This window comes from Sinocyclocheilus grahami, unplaced genomic scaffold, assembly GCF_001515645.1.
Source record: "Sinocyclocheilus grahami isolate Dianchi unplaced genomic scaffold, SAMN03320097.WGS_v1.1 scaffold458.1, whole genome shotgun sequence".
Taxonomy (NCBI): Eukaryota; Metazoa; Chordata; class Actinopteri; order Cypriniformes; family Cyprinidae; genus Sinocyclocheilus; species Sinocyclocheilus grahami.
Genome location: NW_015505637.1, coordinates 541,332 through 565,508, shown reverse-complemented (window position 1 = coordinate 565,508; position 24,177 = coordinate 541,332). Strand labels below are relative to the sequence as shown.

General features: G+C 38.7%; 1 protein-coding gene across 7 annotated transcripts in view; it reads left to right on the top strand.

Moving 5' to 3' along the window:
- LOC107552789 (ras-responsive element-binding protein 1-like) overlaps positions 1–24,177 on the top strand; it is a 66,713-nt gene that overhangs the window by 22,357 nt on the left and 20,179 nt on the right. For 2 of the 7 annotated variants that reach the window (XM_016234783.1, XM_016234785.1), the window contains exons 2-3: positions 19,745–19,870; positions 20,705–20,934. In XM_016234783.1, the coding sequence (XP_016090269.1) occupies positions 19,745–19,870; positions 20,705–20,934 (356 nt within the window). Of the gene's footprint in view, positions 1–10,608; positions 10,701–12,635; positions 12,825–19,744; positions 19,871–20,686; positions 20,935–24,177 lie in introns of those variants that run through there. The other 5 variants (XM_016234782.1, XM_016234780.1, XM_016234784.1 and 2 more) reach the window with 5 other exon arrangements.

Here is a 24,177-nt window from a genome sequence, read left to right as displayed (position 1 = left end):
TTGTGGTTTTACAGGAACTCTTGGTACATAAATACATACAAATAACCATATATATATGACACAAGATAGTTATAGAAGTTCACAGAACTGACTCCGCAACAGCTGAGTAAAACTGTTTCATCTGAGCATGTGGCACTTTAAGCATTATCGTATCGCATATCGAATATCACATTTTTCTTCAATATCGCACAGCCCTATGTAGAATGTAGGTTTTGTTCAAGTGGGAATTGGTGTCAAGTGATTGTCTTTTGTAGCATAGTCTAACTGAAGTAATTAGTATCAGCTTTTCTGTGTGTTTATGCCTTGTAGGGTGTACGGTTTGCATTGATAAGGATACGAGACCTCAGGGTGGTGCAGGTTCTGGTAACTCCCTTCACCCATCCTCCGCCCCCCTCTCTCCCCCTCAGTGTCTCTGGTGTTTAGTAGAAACAAAGCAAACAAGCCAGGGAGTGAGCAGTTAACTCAGTGCGGTCTTTCATGCAGCAAACGAGCAAACTGGCCTGTCCCGTTTGTCCAGATTCTCACCTCGCTCTTTATCTGCACCACCTTGCCTGCTCCTCTCATTCATCAGTTTTTTTTTTCAACCCTTTCTTTTAAACTCTACCCCTTCCTGTCTTTGCATCGGGTCCCATCTCCTGTCTGTCGTTCACAGGTTTTTATCTTGGCCTCTTGCTATTGAAACTGATATTGAGGGGTGATCTGCTAGGCAGAGAGCAGTGCTATCTCAGCGCGCCAACTGCTCTCAAACACGTCGGTTCCTGCACTTGTCCGTGCCTGTCATCCAGCCCTGAAACAGAGCAGTAGCATTCTTTCACACACACACACACACACACACACACACACACACACACAGAGTGAAGTGCTCATGCTCACACACGGAGGCGGAGGTAATCACATGGTGTGTGTACACAAACAGGTTGAACCCAAAAATGGATGTAGCCAATACCTGCACTCATTAAACAGAAATTTAGCCTAACGATTTCCTGGCACGAAGGAATAAAGTGTAACCTGTAGCAGTTAATTGTGGTTCATCGCAGGGCATCTCTCAATTTTTTTTTGCAACTGCTTTAACTTTTTTTTTTTTTATTTTTTATCTTTCTTTTGTGGAACACAAAAAAAAGTATATATATATATATATATATATATATATATATATATATATATACTGTATGTATAAACAAACATTCTAATAAATTTCAAATTAATATTTTTAATCAATCGACAGATTTAAAGCACATTCACAACCAAAGGCACAAACTGTGAAAAAATAGTGAGTCTTGTATCACTTATATTTACTGACAGCGGAAGCCACTCACTCATTCTTTAGTGGATCTTCAGGTTTGTTGACTTACTATCCTCTGCCTTAATGACACTAGATGAATTAGAGAAAAACAAGCTTCACAGAACACAAGAGGGATGGAGAGAGCAAAGTGTGGAGAGCATTAAGAGTCTGAAGTGCAGTAGGTCTGATCGATGCTCTCACTGCATCCTGCACAAAGCCACCGCTATAAAACCTCTCTCAGAGAGCTAAAGGGGATGCTAATTGATTCTGAGATGAGAATCTGTTTGCAGATCGATCCTCGTTAATCTCTATCGAGGGAACTTCCTTCTTTCAGTCTAGCATTGGTGGTAATTGGATACAGTGTGGAGGATCCCCACAAATGTGCTTCTTTTTACTTTTGACATTTCATTGAAGTAAATATTGGTCTCTAGAATGTGCCAAAATACCACAGTATGCAATCAAAAACCAAAGATTTCAATATGAACTCAAGCATTTCTCATCAAATCTTTTCAGAATCCTACAAGAAATATCACAGAAAACTCAGTTTTGAAAGAATGCAAAGCAAATTTTGAATGGCCGTCAATGGAGAAAGATGCTTTAATGGAATACTAAGGCTTTAGTACAAGTTAAGCTCAATAAACAAGCATAATGTTGATTACTGCAACAATCAATTTGGACTTGTCCACACTTTTCTCTACAAAAATGCAAAAATCTGGGTTACAGTGAATCACTTACAATGGAAGCGATTGGGGCCAATCCGTAAAAATCCATAAATACTCACAGGTTTAACAGTATAGCTATAACACATATACAATATGTATTTTAACATGAATTTAGTGTGAAAAACTACTGTTTTAGTAGGTGTATCCACTTTTAAAACTACATTGCCATGACAACGTAATACTGTAAACCCTAAAACCAGTGTTTCTCAACCCAGGTCTTAAAGGCACCCCAAACAATACACATTTTGGATTTCTCCCATATCTGAGGGGATTATACATAATATAGTCACTTTCACAGATCCATGTGAATGGGGATCGTTTTGACAACATTTGTCATCTGTACGCAAAAAAATGCGAAGGAAAAACTTTTCCATTTTTACATCGTTGACGTGTAACCATACCCTGAGCCGTGTCTAGTGTTGGGGTGACTCAACAAACAGGGTTGGGAAACACTGCCTGAAACAACTGTAAAAATGATTTAAACTGCTTTAAAGCTCAATACATACGTCGTAACAGATGAGCTTTTACAAAATGCTATGCTCCACAATTCTGCTTTTAAATCTTCCACAAAAAAAAAAGTTCTTGATTATTTGTGTGTTATAACTGGGTCTGTGTGTAAACGGCTCCAAATGATGTGTTGTATGGTTAGTGGGCTTAGATCACTTTTGGAGCCCACAGAAGAGATGATTATGAACCCCACCGACCCAGAAGCTCAAAGAGTCTCCAGGAGGACCGAGCAATTTCCTTGCTTCCATTCACGAAGAACTCGACACCGGAGGTCTGATAATTACCAACACCCCCCCCCATTCGTTTCAACAGGCCAGCACCTCAGATGTGCGGAAATAACGCTGGGACAGAACCCGTGAGCGCGGCTTTCTACTCCACTGCATTCTCATTAAAACAATCTCCACTAACAGCAGTCTCCAGGCGGCCCGAGATGTTCGCGCAGACCTTTTGTGTTAATCTTTGTCGGCCATTATTTATATATTTAATTCAGAGAGGGAAGGATGATCTATTCAGCCGTAAGTCTTGGGAGTATGAAAGAGGAAACTCATTAGTTGGTGCCTCTGGAAGAGTGCAATTGCAATTGGCAGGATAAAAAGAAAAAACAATTTAAATTGTTAATGTCCAACAATAAGCTCAAGCTCCCGATTGCAAAGGGCAAACAAGCCTTAATGAGAGAATAAGCCGAAAAAAGAGGCAGACATCTGGGACTGATGGAGGCAATCTAATAGCACAGAAAAATATGGCAACTACCTCCATCCTATGAGCCCAAATGTTAACATTTGTTTAGTATATTGGTTGGCTTTACAAATCACTTGGAAATCTTGTTTCACTGTCACCGATGCCTAATTTACAGTCAATTTGCATTTATAGGACCATTCATTTTTTTGTGACATTATTTTTTTACCAAACATAAGTGAATTGTTCCACAGTTCAAATGTATATAAACATTGTGACCTGGCAGGATAATTTGCATTATTATTCGAATTTGTGGAAAAAATATGCTTAGTTTTGGTTAAGTAATGGTCCTATAAAAGGCATTTTTAATGCATATTGTCATATTTATTTTATTACAAACATTTAAAAATAATTGTTTTATATATGAATATATTTTCAAATGAAATTTATACCTGTTATGGCAAAGCTGAATTTTCAGCATGCTACAAATATGGTTTGAACCCAAAACTGTGAACGAGACCTGTGGTGACAGAAGAGGAGAAATAAACAGGAGAATATTCTTTAGATTTAAAGAGTGTTGCCTGCTTGTTTTAATTATCTGACAAGAACATTCAAATTGGAGGTCACCAAAAAATAAAGACTGATTTTTCTCCCTGTGAAGACTTTATTTCGGCTTTTGTTCACACCTACAAAAGCTTTGCACGACTGAACAAAAACATCAAGGTCGTCTGAAAAAACAAACAAAACAAAAAAAAAAAGTTGAAACGTTCCAAATACAAAGGAAAAAAACATCCTAGTATCAAGTGGTAAACTTCTGGGGAAAAAATTAATGCCACCAAACAAATAAATCCGCATTGACTTACATATATGTGGGAAAGGCCTCAGAAAGGGAACTAACAATAAGTCGTTTTTTTGTCAACACTGAAATGAAGGCTACATAATTGTAAAGAAACAATTAAGTGCGTCTGAAGTCACAAATCTTTTAAAACCTTTAGTAACATCACGGCTACAGGCAAACCCCACAAATAAATACACTGCGTCTCTAAACCAACGAAGACAAAACATTTTCTCAGATCTTCCTCTCAACATAGTTTTTTTTTGTCTGATTTGAAAGCAGTGAGCCAAGTGCTAATAAATACTTGCCTGCTACTTTGTCCCGAATAAGTTTAGCAGACTCCACCTCCCCAATGCTGCTGAAGAGACTACGCATCTCATCTTGGCTCATATTCTGAGGCAAGTAGTTGATGATGAGATTTGTTTTGGGATCTTTAGGCTCATCGGCCATGTGATCTTCGTAACCGTTCGACATGTCATAGACCTCCTGGAAATAATAAAAACAAGTTTCTGTGAAGGTTATACACAATAAAAGCTGAAATCAACATTTAATTGGACTATTTAATGCAAACTCATTGTGCACTCATTTAAAACCTGGGAAAATGCAGTAAATGGTTTTATGCTTTACTTGCGGTTGATACCGGACAGTTTTCTGCATACAGTTGTATAAAGCTGGCAAGCCAGTAATAGAATGACAATCATGCAATTAAAGAATATATATATAATATATTTAAGGGTTGTGCCGATAAGACGACAGTATCGTGTATCGACGATAGACAGATATCGCCTGTGGCTGATGCCTTTGAGGATAGCAAGACGATTGTTATTATTATTATCATCAGGCTAGTAATACTAATTAATATAGAGAATGGGAATCAACGTCATGCCATGTTGGATTCTGCCACGTTTTAGGTCACGCTCGAGCACACTGTGTACACACGCAAATCACCACAGAAAAAGCAGGCCGTTTACAATTAATATTTTTTTGAAAACTTTCTATGTTTATATGATTCAACTTAAGATCGCGTTGGAATGATTAACGCTTACTGTATCAACACAGCATTAATCAAAAGCAGAGGTAATTCCTGCAGACATTGATAAGGGCTATGCCATACTGAAAAAAGCTTTCCAACACTGAAAAAAAAGCTTAAAAAAAAAGCATTTTTCACACCGACCGTGCAAAGGGCTATGGCACGTTAACCACTCCAACGCGATCTTAAGTAGAATAATATAAACATTAAATAATATCAAATGTCTACATTCACTAGGGCTGTGCAATATATTGAAATTATCGAAATATCGCAAATGTACATATCGCAATATGCATATCGCTATAGCTTGCAATATTTGGGGCCATGAACAAAAGACAAAGAGAAAATCACTCACTGCTCTTACCTAAATAACTTTTGTAGTTTAAATAAGAATTGAATTCAAAGCAGTTTTTCCTTTTTATTATTCAGTTCCTAAACTCATGTTAAAATGATTACACTAATGTTAAAACAAGATTTTTATGTAATGCTCGAGTAAAACACTACCGTTCACTTTCAGAAGTTGTTGTAGGGGTGCTTTCTTATTAGAATCAGAATGAGCTTTATTCACCACTTAAGTGTGCGCAAACACAAGGAATTTGTTGTGGTTTTACAGGAACTCTTGGTACATAAATACATACAAATAACCATATATATATGACACAAGATAGTTATAGAAGTTCACAGAACTGACTCCGCAACAGCTGAGTAAAACTGTTTCATCTGAGCATGTGGCACTTTAAGCATTATCGTATCGAATATCGAATATCACATTTTTCTTCAATATCGCACAGCCCTATGTAGAATGTAGGTTTTGTTCAAGTGGGAATTGGTGTCAAGTGATTGTCTTTTGTAGCATAGTCTAACTGAAGTAATTAGTATCAGCTTTTCTGTGTGTTTATGCCTTGTAGGGTGTACGGTTTGCATTGATAAGGATACGAGACCTCAGGGTGGTGCAGGTTCTGGTAACTCCCTTCACCCATCCTCCGCCCCCCTCTCTCCCCCTCAGTGTCTCTGGTGTTTAGTAGAAACAAAGCAAACAAGCCAGGGAGTGAGCAGTTAACTCAGTGCGGTCTTTCATGCAGCAAACGAGCAAACTGGCCTGTCCCGTTTGTCCAGATTCTCACCTCGCTCTTTATCTGCACCACCTTGCCTGCTCCTCTCATTCATCAGTTTTTTTTTTCAACCCTTTCTTTTAAACTCTACACCTTCCTGTCTTTGCATCGGGTCCCATCTCCTGTCTGTCGTTCACAGGTTTTTATCTTGGCCTCTTGCTATTGAAACTGATATTGAGGGGTGATCTGCTAGGCAGAGAGCAGTGCTATCTCAGCGCGCCAACTGCTCTCAAACACGTCGGTTCCTGCACTTGTCCGTGCCTGTCATCCAGCGCTGAAACAGAGCAGTAGCATTCTCTCACACACACACACACACACACACACACACACACACACACACACACACAGAGTGAAGTGCTCATGCTCACACACGGAGGCGGAGGTAATCACATGGTGTGCGTACACAAACAGGTTGAACCCAAAAATGGATGTAGCCAATACCTGCACTCATTAAACAGAAATTTAGCCTAACGATTTCCTGGCACGAAGGAATAAAGTGTAACCTGTAGCAGTTAATTGTGGTTCATCGCAGGGCATCTCTCAATTTTTTTTTGCAACTGCTTTAACTTTTTTTTTTTTTATTTTTTTTTTTTTACTCTAAGTCTAAATCTAGCGACTCATCTAATTAGCTGTGTTCGCAAAGGAAGTCTCACTGTTACTGGTGCTTATACTTAAGGTTATAGATTTGAACAAACTATAAAAACAGCATTAAACGTAGTGTCATAACTTCTGCACTTGTGCTTCAGTAATTAATGGGAATGACAGCAAATTAAGCCACAAGACAGAAAGTCACATGACTATTTTCATGTGTATATAAGAATTTAAACTACTGTTGATACTGTTGATTTTTTTCTTCATGTTTTTAAAAGAAGTCTCTTCTGCTCACCAAGGCTGCAATAATTTGATCAAAAATACAGCAAAAACATTAATTTTGTGAAATATTACAATTTAGAATAACTGTTTTCTGTTTTAATTTATTCCTATGATGGCAAAGCTGAATCTTCAAATGATGTTTTGTACAGAAATCATTTTAATATGCTTATTAACTGCTCAAGAAACATTTATTATTGTCGATGTTGAAAACAGTTTGTGCTGCTTCATATTTTTGGGATGCAGGTTTGCAGGATTCTTTGAATATACAGTTCAAAAGAAGAGCATTTATTTGAAATAGAAATGTTTTGTAAACTTATAAAATGATTTACTGTGACTTGATCAGTTTAATGCATCCTTGCTTGAAGTAATAATGTTTTTTTTTTATTATTATTAATCATACTACAGCTAAACGGTTATGTTATGTTATGTTATGTTATGTGCAAATTTGCAATTTTATCCTAAAATGTGCATTAAAATATGTGAATGAAAACTTAATTACAGAGACTTTGGCGCAATATGAAAGCATTTTTTTTTTGCATATTAATGTTATATTTTTTAACTGTATAAAAAACACTTTTTAAATCACAGTGGTAATGCATCAGGGATGCTGGCTGTGTGAAAGCAATCTGGCCTGCTCGTTTGCTGATGTATTCCCCACTTTGCCTCTCCTTTTGTTTTCTCCTTTTCTCTGACTGTTGTGCAATTCACACCAAAGCCAATAACAGTTACTGAATACAGTCAGTATCCTGTCATCATCATCAGAGCAGCGTAACGTGGGAGAAGACACGCAGGCTGGGTGTGTTTCACGGGGGCAGTGCTTAAAAGCCATCCACACACACACACACACACACACTCTGGCATGGCTAAAGACCACAGCAACCTAAAATGTCTCCTCCACCCAGGCCATTATACCTGCCTCTTTGCCTCTCAATTAGGCAGTCTTACCAGCTACTAATCTGATAATCTCTGTCCTGTCTCTCTCATCCCATCCTCCATCTCTCCTCTGACAACTCCTTCACTCGTCTCTCCATCCCTCACCACCAACGGCAAAGTTTCCTGTGAACTTTTTTATGGTCATCTGTCTTCAGTCAGTTAAGTCTCCCTCTCCCTCTCTCTAATTTAAAGACGCACGCTCCATCACCCCCTCTGCACGTCTCCTCTCTTTTGAAAAGCTCCTGCACAAAGAGGATAAAGCGACGTAAGTCTCTCCTCCTCTTCGTCTGTGCATCTCTGTATCCCTCCATCCTGTCTGCGGACGGCTAACAGACGTTAAACGGGCCAATCACTGATTAGTGATGCAACAAAAGATGCTGAACAACTTCTTTCTGTGTTTATTAGGAGCAGGCCTAGACAGAATGTGCAAAGTTTTCCTGTGCTGCCAAAATAAACACAACTAATTAAAACATTAGGTAATGTCAGAAATATTATAACTGTACTATTGTACAATATTAGTAATAAAATACTAGTCTTCTAACAAACAAGTAATTTAGCAAGTTTTTTTTTCTGTTTATGTTTTTAGCAGCTGCAAGTTAAACATAGTCTACTCATAATACTGACAGTATTATCACATAAAACTAAATAGAAATAGGCTGTATACGCAAAAATGTATTATGGCAATATTCTTAAAGGGGTCATATGATTCGATTTCAAGTTTTCCTTTCTCTTTGGAGTGTTACAAGCTGATTGTGAATAGATAAGATCCCTGAAGTTGCAAAGACTAAAGTCTCAAAACCAAAGAGATATTCTTTATCAAAGTTAAGACTCTGCCACGCCCCCCTAAAACGGCTCGTTCTAACACGCCCCCACATATCTACCTCACTATGTGGAAATATTAGCATAATGCCGCCCAAATGTGCACGCAAAGAAAGAAGGCGTGGTTTCAGTAACCGCAGTTAGTGTTGAAGCAGCCATGTCAGGGAGACGCTGTGTGTTTCTAGGCGAAAGCAAAAGCACTTTATTTGGCCTTCCAGAAGTAGATGCATTTAGGAATCTTTCACAGAGTCTGCTGTCTTAACCGTGGCTTGTGTACTGCAAACACATACCAGCTTCATCACTGTGTCTGTCACGAGACTCTGTTCCCCTTTCGAGCTCTGTCTTTACATTTTATTTTGAAAGCTGAAGCTCGCGATTATAGTAAGGGGCGTTACATTTCCGACGAGTGCTTGTGGTGTTCGGCCAATCACAATGCACTGGGTCAGCTGGCCAATCAGAGCAGACTGCGCTTGTCGGAAGGAGGGACTTTGTAGAAAACGAAGCGTTAGAGAGAGGCGGCGCATAGAGGACCTACAATAATGTACAGTATTTGAAAAATAATGTGTTTTTTTAACATTAAAGCATGTCAACATATTCTGTTACACCAAATACACAAAATAATGATCTTTAAAAAAGCATCATATGACGCCTTTAATTCTAGATAACAATATACACTACCATTCAAAAGCTGGGGGTCAAACTTTTTAAAAGCATTTTGAATTTTTTAAATGGTTATTAAAAATGCGTCTTCATATATTGTGAAATATTACAATTTAAAATAACTTTTTAAAAGAAAAATTTTCCATTAAAAAAAAAAAGATTTGCTGGTTAAGAAAAATGTATTATTAATGTCATATTTTTGTGGAAACTGATTTTTTCCCCCCTTGATGAATAGAATGTTAGAAATAGAAAGAACAGCATTTATGTGAAATAGAAATCTTTTGTAACGTTATAAATATCTTTACTGCCTCTCTTGATCTATTTAATGAAACCATGCTGAATAAAAGTATTAATTTCTTTTACAAATTGACCCCCAGAACCTTCAAATGGTAGTCATATCATCATTATTTTGAAAATGTGAAAATATTTAAAGTAAACATAAAAAAAATCAATTTTCACAAACCTTCACTACACAAATCTTTAAGAATATAAATCACTAAAAAGTAAGTCAATAAGTGAGTCAGATGTTGATTCAGTAACTGCTCTGAACCCACCGGTTTGAATTATTCTGACAAACCCTTTACTGAATCATTCAGAGTTTTTGAGTCTTTTGAATGAATCATTTTAAGAATCCCTTCATGAGAATCAGGTGTTTGTGAATCGGACCAAAATAAAAGTGATACTCACACATTTATAGCAACTGACAAATTTCTGCTGTATATCCTTTTAACCCAGCTAAAATAGTTTACAAACAGACATTCAAGGGAATTGTGATTTCTAGAACTTGCACTACTAACGAGTCTTGATTCAAAGCAGCCTTTTTGATGTGAGTTAAATTGTACCATGACTGCAGGTCAAACTCCAGCCACTGAGATCGAGATTGTCTGTAAGAATGGGTCGTTTCATAGGGCTATGATTCAACACAGCAGGTTTTGCAATGCTTTTATTACTTTATAACAGATTTCAAGGTCAAAAGTCTCAGTGTGTGTGTGTGTGAGAGAGATAGTGTGTGTGTGTGTGTGAGAGTGTTTTTGAGAGTGTGTGTATGTGTGTGTGTGTGTGTGTGAGAGAGTGTGTGATTGAGAGAGAGAGTGTGTGTGTGTGTGTGTGTGTGTTCATAGGCATGCATATTAAACTCCCTGTTTGTGGTCTCCCTGCAGTGTGAGCAGTGGTTGCTGACACACGAGGTGCACTGCGGTCCCTCTTCAACCCTCGAACGGCAGCAGAATAACACAACCTCGTCTGAGGACGGGTAAATATACCTCACCGTCCGGGCCGGGCCGAGCCGAGCCGAGGCTGCCTGTCCGCGTGAGCATCCTCACTGTTTGCACATGCAGCATGGATGACTGGCCTGCTTGTCAAGTCCCGCCCACAAGTTTCACCTGAAACTTTGAGTTTTATCTCTTCTTCTTTATTTCATCCTTTCATCCACATGTCTGTTCATCTTCACTGTTTTACAGTCACAGCACAGCTCATCCTCCATAGTATGCCACACATTCCTTTGCTCTGTCATTCATCAAATTCAGCTCTTCCACTCTTTTGCAGTGTGCATGCGGCCCATTACTGCAAAAACAGTGAAGCTAGCCATGCGTGCTGCTTAATAGGCTTTGGATCCTTTTGAAATTGAGTTAGGCAAACAAAACAATGTGCAAATCTACTATTTGTCAAGTCACAGTTTATTATTTTGCTTCATAAAAGCACAGAAACCTTTAAGCTTGAACGTTGCAATCTGCTTTCAGCTCTTCAGATGTCACGTGCGCTTCATATACATGCTAACGTGCGCTGCATGAAGCTGGGATCTATCAGTGTGGCGTTGTCTTGTTTTAAGACTCTTGTGCTGAAAACATGAGATGGTTTTCGGTTCAGGGTGGTTATGGACATGACTTCACATCAAGATGCAGGGAGGAATCTGAAAAATTGATTTGTGTTTGTTGCTTTGAAGAAAAAGAATGCTAGTAGATGTAAAGACAAAATACCAGACAAAGGCCAGAATTTTGTCATCAGTACAGGCGTTGAAATGTCAAAGATAAAGATAGAAACTACCATTGTGGTGACCATTTTTATTTCAGTGTACTTTACTGATTTTTAAAATTAAGTTGTATTTGTTCACATTAATTAATGCACTGTCAACCAACATGAGCAAACAATGACCACTTGTATTTTTATTAAATATCATGATCATCGTGTACTATAATTGTACAACATATTGCTCACATTAGTTAATATATTAACTAAAGTTAACAAAAGATTGAAAAGCATTAACAAAATCAACTTAAAAATGTGTTAACATTAGTTAATACATGGGGTATACTCTCATTAATGCAGGCTAATGTTAATTTATTATATACAGTTGTAAATTCTTAATGTTTGTCCAATAGTATATTAAGTAATTCATTTGATTTATTTTGTACCACTTATAATTGAAAAACGTATATTACCTTATTTGCTTAGAAATTCACATTAACCAAAGTTTAAAAATATATTGTTCATTGTTATTTTGTGTTAACTATTGCATTAACTAATGTTAACAACCTTATTGTAAAGAGGAAAGGTAATATAAAGTATCTTATAAATAAAGTATATTTGTTATTCGTCTAGATTGTTCATTGAACAGTTTGTTGAGTCTAAATGAGAGTTGTTAGCTACATTTTCCGTTGCTCGTTCTGAAGTGTTCTCAGGTAGCAGGGTCAAAGGTCAACATTCTCTTCTGTAAAACAGCTGTGTTATCTAAGCGAAAGAATGATGCTCCTAAAAGACAGACATTCTTTTTATACAAAATACAGCAGAATTCTAATTCGGAACAAGCAGCCTCTGACTGCCATTTCTCAGGTCATACGCCGCCAGTATGGTATGAAATTCTCAGGGCTGTTAGATTGTTACTTTGGATGTGCTCAAATTGACGCCTATTCATAGGAGCATGTTTAGTTTTCAGATAATTGACTCCGAGCGCTCCTGTGAGTCATGGCCTGGCTTTCTCCAGCGCCTGCAGTCTCCCATGCTCAGACTTGTGGCGCATCTGTTGAAAGTCACGGAACAGGACCCAGCCATTTATCACACACCGGCAGGGCATGTAACAGTGATAACGAAATGCATTAGATGTCACCAAGATAACGTTAGTAATGCACTCAAATCGAACAAAAGAAGTCACCTTTTCTGCTCTGTGAGACTGTTCCATCATGGTACAATACGTTGTTTTACTCAGGTGTTCGGTAGGACGTTGAGCTGGTGCTGAGGCATGGTTGTGTGTGCCTGAGGCCTCTTTGTGAGGCGAGGCAGTTCGTCATCCACCGAAAACCTGTTTGAGTGGCTGCAGAGATGAAGATGATACCGGGATTTCACCGTAAACAACAGCCGCACAAAAAGACTTCAGCTTGTGGTAAACAATGCATTAAAACAACTGAGATTTACAGTGTTGGAGAATAATTCTGAGTGTTCGACGACACTAAAAAGCTGGTTTTGTCAAGGTTAAAACCAGTCTAAATTGATTGAAAATTGAAACTTCTGATGCTGGTGTTCGCTGAAAGGTCTGTGTTTGTGCTCAGCCACCCGTTTTTTGCTTAGCATATCTGTTTCTGTTCTGCTCTTGTTGCACTAAACTGATTTTATAGAGGAAGTATTTAATAAGAGGTCTGTTTTTCTCACACTACTAGATTAGGCTGTTTAGGCCACAAGGAAGCAATTGCAGAATCATGATGGTTTAAATATGTTGTCCGGTAGTTCTTTGGTTAGTCGATTTCAAGTTTACTCTCTGTAACACCCACACATGTCTGAAGAATGACAGAAACTCATCCTCTCTAAACCGGAACATGTCCTCCAAACAGCTCACTTCCAAAATGTAGACTCATCACAACATACTGCCATGAAGCACACAGGAGCTGAGATCTGCACATTTCCTGTCATTTATCGCCTTTTATCATTAGTAAATGCCTTGCAAAATCTTTTTTCTGCTACTTTAAAAACAATGCATCACTAAAATAAGTCTAATAGGGATTCATATTGAACCAGAAGGGAAGAAAATATAAGTCTTATTAATCTTAATTGGAAACCTGGTGATGAACATGGGTACTAAAACATGTCTAGAGACCCTGTGTTCTGCGTCGTTGCACTGCACTCCATCTAACTGTTTATGAATTTCCCTAAAAGTGCATCTAAACTTGTTGACTTGCAGTGTTGGATCAATAATTGGATCAGCTTAGAGTCACCATGAAACGATTGCAGCAGTTACCAAATAACACTTTCTATAATCCAATCGCAATTTCCATCCATGCCAACTTTAACAGGACACATCTCACATTTGTCGCTTAATTTGAGATTTTAATTGTCTTGGAATCTCACCGTTCTTGTGGATCAGGTTACAGGATTTGCCTGATTGTGGGGATTTTCATAGTGGATGGCCGCACAGAGGAGAATGTTGTGGCTCAGGACATTTCTTTTTTGACTTTAGATGGGGTTTATAACGTCCCGTTGTGTTTCGCCTCAAGCACAATGCTAGTTCAGTAGGCCATTACGTAAAGTTCAAAGGCTTATTCCCCTTTGAGCCATCGCTTGTGTAATACCCAACAGTCAACTCCAGGGCGAATGACTTTCGAATGAGTGATTTACGTGAGTAAGAGAGGGAGTACTATTAATATTCCTTCCACTCTGTCCTAGTTTGGCCTCAGACCAACCCCTAGTCTCTTGGTCTCTGTAAACACAGTGCTCAACTGATAACCTGATCTTTGCCCTCAGAGAGTAAGAGAGACTGAGCGTGAAAATTTGAAGCTGGCGAACTGCACACAAGTGCATAAACTGGTGGCCGAACATTGTCATTTTGTGTGTGAGGTTTTGTGTAGCTCGGTCTGGCAAGTCAGGGCAGGATATCTGCTCATGGAAGGGCCCCAGTCGCTCGGAGTCACTGATTGGGAGGAAGGATGCGAACGGCTACTAGGAATCTCTTCTTTTACACCAAGAGCTTTGGGCAGTTAGTTCCCTGTAAGCGTATGGGAGAGTAGCTTCCTTCCTCTACCGCCTCATCTGTCTGTGTGAGCTAATACTTATTTCACACATGAGACTGGATTTCTCCTGTTTCCTTTTGAGCGCTGGTGATGTCAAGGAAGACACTGGAGGCTGTAATAGACAGCCAACATATGGCCACTGCATTTACTGCCATCACAACCCCCTCGCCTTGACCTATTCTCAGTTTAACCACAAAGCAAACTAGTCCCTTTTTCAACCTTCTCCCACTCAGGGAGAACATTTATATCTTCATCCTCTCCTTTCCCTTTATAAAAGCCATTCAAGACCTCTTCTCACCAGGTAACTGAGAATCGGTACTACGGTTGATCCATATCTGTTTGCTTTTGAAGTGCATGTGCCACTTTTGGCAGTTTGGCTTGGAGCTATTATCTGACAGCCATCCTCGCATGCCCAACCCACTCGACTCTGTCATTTGCATCCAGAAGCCAGGCCAATTACTTTAATAAGAGCTCCTACTGAATGTAAGCTAGAGCTATTGGCATCTTACAAGGAAGTAAAAGGTTTTGTCTTCCAAGGCTACTTACATTGGCAGCTTTGTGGCTTGAGTGGATACTTTGGCTTCAGGCCCAAGTTTTAAGGTAAATTTAGATTAGGAATGCTTCTCTAATAAATAGTCAGGTGCTATTTGGACTTGAGAGCATCATATGTGTGTCTCGTGGTAAAGTAGACAGAAGGACAAGCCGCTGATCATTTGAAATGTCGAGCTGAAACCAACTTTTTGCTTGAACTGATTGCTCAGTTGTGTAGCATCGAAGAAGTGCTGGCCATGAATGTTAAACCAGTGGTTCTCAAAAATAGTTTGGTCTCACTTTAAGGTCCAGGTCTCATTATGACTTTTGCCTCAATAAACTCCAAATTTGCTGCTTTTTAATAGTTAGTAAGGTAGTTGTTCAGTTTAGGTATGGAAAATGATCTAAAATATGGTAATGCAGAATAAGACATTAACGTGTGCATTGTACATACTAATAAACAGCCAATATGCATGCTAGTTAAAAGTGAGAATTTGTCCTTAAAATAAAGTGTTACCAATTAAAAGTAAAAGTAAAATAATTCAAGTGTAGAATTACAGAAGTTTGGGGGTGAATTAAAATAAGACATACCTTGACTTTTAGTTGTTTTAGCTATTTTAAAGCTTTTGTTTTAAAAAGACTGATTTGATTAGAATTTACTAGTGCCAAAAATTAATATATTAGCTAGCATCTATGCAATGCAAGCCTAATTTTGTAATGCCTCATTTAAGATTTTCCAGTGGTTATAGATAGTGGCTTATTCCAACCCACAGCCTGTTGTGAAATTTATTTTTTGGTTGGAAAGAAATGCTATCAGTTTAGTCCGTGTCTTAATATTACTAATTTTGATTCGCTTTTTTCGAATATTTTCTACCATTTTAAAGTAGTTTTGTTTGTTTTCTGTGACTTTTAAAAGGTAAGCATTCACATTTTAGAATAGCTTAGAGGATATTTGAAGACGTTTATGTAGGATGAAAGAGGAAAAGTAGTGAGGGATAGATGGAAGACGAAACAAGATGGAGAGAGACAGAGCAGAGGCATTCTTGCTTGCTCGGTTTGGCACCGTGTGAGGACTTTTCCACCCTTGTGTGCTTCTGACTGACACACAAACGTTCAAAAAAATTCACATATGGTCATACACGAACGCACACGCTAGCACGACCATAACATATTCTCTCCTCATAGTCTCCTAAAATCACCTCTTTTGTTTGGCTTGTTTTAACAAGGATGTGCAAGAAGCTCTATCTGTCGTGTGTGTGTGTGTGTGCAGGAAAGTGAGAGTGATGGGTGGGAACAGATGTAGTAACAGCAGCCCCCCAACTCCCTCCACCCGCACTATCTCTCCCGGCAAGAGAGCAAGAATCTTATGACAAGTACAGCTCTCTCTCACTCACTCTCACCCCAAACCCCCAGCCCAAATCCTTGCACAACTCGAAACCTGCCCTGCTGTTGTGTAATCCCTTGTCTTTCTACCTCTAATCATCAACAGAACCCAACAGTATCGTGCTCGACTTAACACACCCATCTCTACAAATACAGGTTTTTCCTCCTCTCCCGTTTCTCACCGTCCTCTTCTTATGTTCAGCATCTTTCTGTTTTTCTCTTTGATTTATAGTACTAGTTTGTTCCCCACCACATTCATCAACTGTTCAAAAATGCCCCGCCCATCATGCAAACAGTCTCATCTTGACTAATGAGCGCTTTGATGAAATTACGTGCTTCCCTTCACATCAGGTGATGCCTTTTATCTTTGTAAAAAGTTTTAATGATCCTTTCATTTAAACTAGCGAAAAACTAATTAAATTATAGTTTTAAAACTCATGTGGTGTAACCATCGAGTAAAAAGTAGTTGTCCAATAGATCACAAAACGGATTTTGAGTCGCGGATCGAATTGTTTTTCGCAACAGCAAGAAAAAAATGTTTCAATGTAACTTTGCTTTCCATTTATTACTTAAAGCTAAGTACTTCTTCGATACCACAGCAAAATCTACTAGCCTAACTAAGAAAGATCAAACATGATTAAAGACAAGTAAAAGTAAACTCTAAGGCTAATGTTAGACATCATTTAGTCACCGAGAGTGAAGATGTATGCCGAGTTCACTCTGCACGATTTTCAAACTCGTCGGATCGCCGTTGTTTTCACACTGCGTGACTATCTGGGGTAGCATTCAGTTGTTGCTGTGTTCACATTGCACGATGGATCAGCGACAGGGGGTTTCACACTGCATGACTTCACAATAGGAAGAATCGCCGACAGCTCTGTCTGGTGCAGGGTTGCCAGGTTTTCGCTACAAAACCCGCCCAATTACTACTCAAAACTAGCCTGAAAATAGCCCAATTGCTGTCGAGTGGGTCCCCCAGTATAAATCGCGTTCGGGGGGTAAAATACAAATTTTTTTGGCAGGGTTCTCCTGGTACAATTCACATTCCAGGGCCTAAATATCACGTTATTGGGGTCGCTTCAACCTGCTGACATAAAAAACAACCGGCGGCAATCGCGGATTTGGCAACACTGGTCTGCAAACTACGTTTCATGTAACTCCTCCCTGAACCTCCCTCTGCCCTGTATCTTGTTCTCTCATTGACTGTAGGTCATCGCCGATGTGTTTTTCAGTCAGAACTCATTTCACACAGCGTGATTGTGAATCGCGTGAACGATCACCGATTTTCCTCCGATTTCGGGCATTTGTCAGCGATTTCGCAAAACCTGTCGGCGAGTGTAAAATCGGGCTAAAATCGTGCAGTGTGAACTCGGCATTAGTCGCATAAGCGAGCGATTTACTCGCATTGTAGAGGGTTGTTTAATTTAGCTATTAATCCGTGGATCTCATGCGTGCCAAACCGTGGGGCCTGGTCTGTACGGATCAACTACAATCCATTCAAACTCTAGTAAAAAGTAATAACGTTTTCCTTACACATCTCAATCAACAAAAAGTGTTTCAATGTCTTTAAAGTTAAAAGTGCTTGTCCATTTTTATTTTTTTTCAAAACCTGTCTGAGTTAAGTTTTGGGGAATGTTGTTGCATTTTTTTTTATACTTTGTAAAACTCAATAAAGATATGCTATACAAAAGTGCTTGTCCATAAATATCACCATATGAGATTACGTTGAGCTAAATTGCTTTGTCATGAAAAGGCTGAATTAGCCAAAACTTAATTATGAGACTTAATGACATGGTGTGTCTGGAATCACACGAGAAGGTACTACATTGGAACAAACTTGTGAAAAAGTTTGTTCTGTATAGTATGAATTTGTGTAGCACGGATTAAATCTGGATGTACTACGTCCGCCATGTTGGCATTGGGCCTATTTTACACTTTTTACGCATTTATGGTCTTTTCGCAATTGGATAGCTATCTGATCAAAGAAAACGCTTGAAGTGGCCAAGTGTAAATATTGTCATGTGACCTACCGGCATTAGTTGTGTCACTTCACTGCCATTCACAAATCCTCTCCTGTGGCCTCATGGGATAGTTAAGTGTTCATCAGATGCACACTTCAGAAATACTTGGTCATCCATTTTCTTCTGTTTTTGCAGAAAACTACAAATTCTGACACACTAAAAGTCCTGCAGATATCTTTTCGATGATATTCCTATTTTGTTTTCTATTTGTTGTCACTACAGTGGATTTTGGTTGATGAATGTGCTCGTCAACCCTCCCTTTAGTTATTTTGAGGAGTAAGGACGCTATCCGTATTCAGCTGTAGTTGTACGTGTCTAATCAAGTGCATTCAGTACTTGGCTAGCAGGCTGTTTCTGGAGGAGTTTGGTTTACCTCCATTTGGCTACATGACATTTGTGAAGTTTCTCCTATTAGTGCAGAGTTTGTCCCCCTGATCATATCTACCATGTTGTTATGGTCCAGCCAACAGCAGATCCTGTTATCCAACTGCCTCGACACACACGCTCGCATTCCCTTATCCTCTCTCCAAAAGAGGAAGCAACCCAGACCGCAGAGGAGCTTCCTGTGTGGCTGTGGATGGGAAACGCCAATTAGCAAAGAGAGAATCTCCTTCTTTTCTCCATCATTTTCCCTCCCAAATCTTTGCGGTCTTTCCTCTTGACAACTGTTTCAACTCTCCCTCCCTCATGTTAACACATCATCAATCTCTTTTAGTCATTAGCACACTTATTAAATCATAACCACCACTTAGAGTGCTGCTTTTTAGGTCGATGTACCTCTAAGCATCTCCCATCATTCTCTCAGGAATGAACCCCTCATGACCTTCCCCTCTTAAAAGTAGCTCATCCAGATTAGCATCTACAGCCATCTGCCATGCCGGCGCCCACCAAAGCAGAGATTTTCCTGTGTGGTCGTCTGTAGTTGTCCAAAAATCGGATGAAACCAATCATGGTTTCATAGGCCACACCTATGATGTTGCCAGTTGTTTCATCCAATTAGATTTTTTCTTAAACTTCGCTAGAACTTCATAGTCCGCTATGGCATCACACGATGACTCTTACACACTTGCGCTCCCCTCACTTGTGCTCTCCAGACAGGTGCTGGAGCCGTAAAGCACAAAGAGAATGTGTGTACTGTGCCTCATCTAGAGAACACACGTTGTGTTCCACTGACTGTATCAAGTACTCTGTGTAGTGTACTCACTGAACAATTTCCCATTCTTCCAGTCGTTTTTGCCCCCTGTTCTCCATCTAGCTGTTTTAAATGTAAAAGTTACTATAAGATATAAGCTGTTCTTCCAGTGCACTCAAAGCACCCTTGGTTTATTTGCGTATGTTTTTCGCTTTGTTTTTCTTCTTCTTCATAGTTATGGAAAATTCAACGGAGGAGACAAGAACAGAATCTGCAGATTGCACCCTCACTAGAGAGGAGGCGGAGCAAAGCGATGAGCGCCAGAGCCCCGCCCCCACAGGAACACAAACAATACACACAGGTAGAAATCTCTGACACTCTATCCATCCATCTTTCTATCCATTATTCGTTCTATCATCTATCCATCCATCAGTTGTGTCCTATTGTTTGTTCTGTCACTCAATCTACTACTCTATCTTTCATTCTATCCATGTATCTTTTTATCCATCCATGCCTTGTTCTATTGCTCTTATCTTTTTATCCATCGTTCCTTCTATTTATCATTCTGTCTATCATTCTCTCTATAGTGCTATCTGTTGATCTATCAATCCATCGTTCTTTGTATCCATTGTTCCTTCTGTCTATCGATCTATCATCTATCTTTCTATTCCTCATTCATTCTAATCATCCATTGATTTATCCTTTTATCTATCGTTCTGTCTACTGATCTGTCTATCGATCCATCATTCTTTCTATCATCTATCTTTCATTCTATCACTCTTTTACTCTATCTGTCCATTGTTCATTCTATTGCTCTATCATTCCTTCTATCTATCGCTCTATCATCTTTCTAACCATCATTCCTTCTATCCATCGTTCCATTCTATCATTGATCCTCATATTCCTCTATCCTTCCATTGTTCCATCTGTCTTTCTGTCCATCATTCCTTCTATTGCTCTATCCATCTGTTTCTTCTATCATTGTATAATATCATTGCTTTATCATCTCTTCTATTTATCGTTCATTGTCTATCATTCTATCTATTGATCTATAGATCATCGTTCTTTCTATCCATCTATTGCTCTATCCATCATTCCTTCTATCTGTCTATCCATCGTTCCTTATGTCTGTTGCTCTATAATCTATCTTTCTATCATTCATTAAAATAATACAAAGAAATTAAAACATAAACAGAGGGTTCTGCCGGTGTAGAGGAGGAAGCAAACGAATGGGAGAATGGACAGAATGGAGTAGACGGAGAGATGGAGGAAGTCGATGGGGTGGACTTGTCTTCCATTAACTCCATGATGAGCACTGTGATGAAAGCGGCTCAGCTTAACGGCGGCGTAGACTCCGCCCACACCACGCCCAGTAAGGCGTCCGGCAAAAGCCCCAGCACCAACCGCAGTGGAAGAAAGACCCAGGTAAGAGGTTACGAAGAATAAGAGTGAAAGTCTCATACATACTTGATAAATGTGATATTAGCAAATATACATGTTTTTACATGCATAAACCTGCAATTTAAAAAAAAAACTATAATGGAAGAGTTTGGTTCCAAAACGCTATAAATCCATTTTGATTAATTTGGCATTAATAAAAACACTTATACTGACAAGCTACGCAATATCGCGTTCATAATCGAATGCGACTCATCTGCGATTATGAACGCAATATAGCAGTGATCTACGGCTCTTTGTATTAAATGCCGCTCCATCTGAAAGCACGTGATGGAGATTTACTACTAATCACAGAACCGGCTTTACTTACGAGATGCGCATGACAATCGCATGCGATTTATGGTGCAGCCCTAAGTTTGTTTGTTGATCACAAAGTACAAAATAGATGAGGAAAACTAGGAAGCCGGGCGCCGCCATTACTGTGATTGGTTGAACGGATATATCGCATTCTACAGAAAAGGGAGACTGGCGTTTGTCTTGGTTTGGAAAAAAAGGGAGAAAACATGACAGAATAACTCTGCGTATATCGCATTTTGGGTAAAATTAAAAATGACGTTTTCAATACCGACCAGATACAATACTGATTTTGGCGGAAACTCAATTAAAAAAAAAAAAAAGGCGTTTATCGCGTTTTGGAACCAAACTCTTCATATAGCTCTTATATAGTCAAGAACAAATAGTTCTTGTTTCTGAAAAGAACTTGTTGTTTATAAAACACAAAACATATTTATGATCCAAGCTCAACACTGAATGTCTCACACTGATTCATAATCTCAAAACAAACTCATACTGACTCATTCCCCAAATGAACCAATCAGACGAGCCATGGCGATGTCCTTGGCTCCATTCTAGTTCACATACTTCTATTATACAAAAAGTTTGTCCTTTGCTGCTGATGAGAAAGTTGGTAGTTGTAAATATGTAACCAGAGAGTCCGCCATTGTGGCTTATTACCACGTATATTTTTCATTTTAGGTTAATGCATTTAAAAACACTGTGATCTACAGCAGGCACATTTAGCATACTGTTTTTAATGTACTATAATGACATGACATACTAATTCTAATCTTGCACTATTTAGAATTAAAGTTAACTGGGATGCAGCGCTAAATAATGAATAGCTGCTGCTTCTTTACATGTATTTTTGTGATTAGAAAGAAGTACAGGTGGGAACGACTTTATGGATGCTGCATCCTGCTTTTAAACGGAAAGTGACAAATGGTCTTCTGGCATCTCAATCCACCTTTTGTCCACTCGGCTGCATCACATGGCTCCCATTAGGGCATGCAGTTCATGCCTTAACACTCTGGTGTGGGGCAACAGGTGTCACTTTTAACCCCTTAACACTCCTGTGGAACTCTGGGGGGAAGTTTAGTCTCACCCCCCTTAAATGTGTTCCTTCCACTTTTGAAGGAGCGTTGTTCTTATTTACATTCTGCAATCTTGGCTGTAGGACAGTACTGTAGGTATAAAATCTCATAGACTTACATTGAAGGATGTGAGTCAAATCTGGAGAAAAGTATAGAAATTTGTGTGTGGTCTTTTAGCCACTGGGCAGTGTTTCACCTGGAGAGGCTGTAGTCTTGCTCTCAGGCCTCTTTCGCTCCTTTTGAGGAAAAGTAAAGAAGCTTATAGTGCGTTGTGTAATTTACTGGATTAACCGAGAATAAAGAGACGTGCCAAAGTACAGAGCACTCCAGACAGGTACTGTTAAACACAAACAGGCTCAGACAAAAACTGGTCAAATGAAAATGTTGCTAACAGGTGTTTGCTCAGGTGTACCTCATGAATTGTAACCAGGGGGGAAAAAATGAGAACAAATGCATCACAGCAAATAAATGGCATCCTCTTTTTTTTTAATCATCCATTGAAAACTACTTTTCAAAAGGTTTTTAATGCTTTTTGAAAGAAGTCTCTTATGTACATCAAGGCTGCATTTATTTGATCAAATATACAATAAAAACAGAAATATTGTGAAATGTTATTACAATTTGAAAGAAGTCTTTTCTTTTGTAATGTATTTTAAGCTGTGATTGTAAATGTGTTCCTTCCACTTTTGAAGGAGCGTTGTTCTTATTTACATTCTGCAATCTTGGCTGTAGGACAGTACTGTAGGTATAAAATCTCATAGACTTACATTGAAGGATGTGAGTCAAATCTGGAGAAAAGTATAGAAATTTGTGTGTGGTCTTTTAGCCACTGGGCAGTGTTTCACCTGGAGAGGCTGTAGTCTTGCTCTCAGGCCTCTTTCGCTCCTTTTGAGGAAAAGTAAAGAAGCTTATAGTGCGTTGTGTAATTTACTGGATTAACCGAGAATAAAGAGACGTGCCAAAGTACAGAGCACTCCAGACAGGTACTGTTAAACACAAACAGGCTCAGACAAAAACTGGTCAAATGAAAATGTTGCTAACAGGTGTTTGCTCAGGTGTACCTCATGAATTGTAACCAGGGGGGAAAAAATGAGAACAAATGCATCACAGCAAATAAATGGCATCCTCTTTTTTTTTAATCATCCATTGAAAACTACTTTTCAAAAGGTTTTTAATGCTTTTTGAAAGAAGTCTCTTATGTTCATCAAGGCTGCATTTATTTGATCAAATATACAATAAAAACAGAAATATTGTGAAATGTTATTACAATTTGAAAGAAGTCTTTTGTTTTGTAATGTATTTTAAGCTGTGATTGATTTCTGTGATCAAAGCTGTATTTTCAGCATCATTACGCCAGTCTTCAGTGTCACATGATCTTCAGAAATCATTGCTGCTCAAGAAACAATTATTATTATTAGTGTTGACATTTTTTGGGATATTTTTGTGGAAACCGTGATATATAGACCAATTCAGAGTAGACGTCACAGTTACGTCACTTGCAGCTGCGCGCGCATAGTGGTTGCAGAAAAACACTGGGAACAAGTGGAGATAAACGGGTAAAATCCATGGAATAAAAGAAAAAAAAATGTTGTGCCTTTTGATGTCAAGATCGGTATGCAAATAATTTTTATAGAATACTGTCGTCATTTGAAGCTAAACGCAGACGTTTAAATGAACATACTATGGATGAAAACTGCTATGATTACTCTACTTTTAAAGCATAAATTCGATTTAAACAATAGGTCTACATAATATTCACATATGCTGTTCATAGGGGACGTATTGTATCAGCCCTACAGTCACAGCAAGAAATATTATTTAAACCTTACTATTAACATTT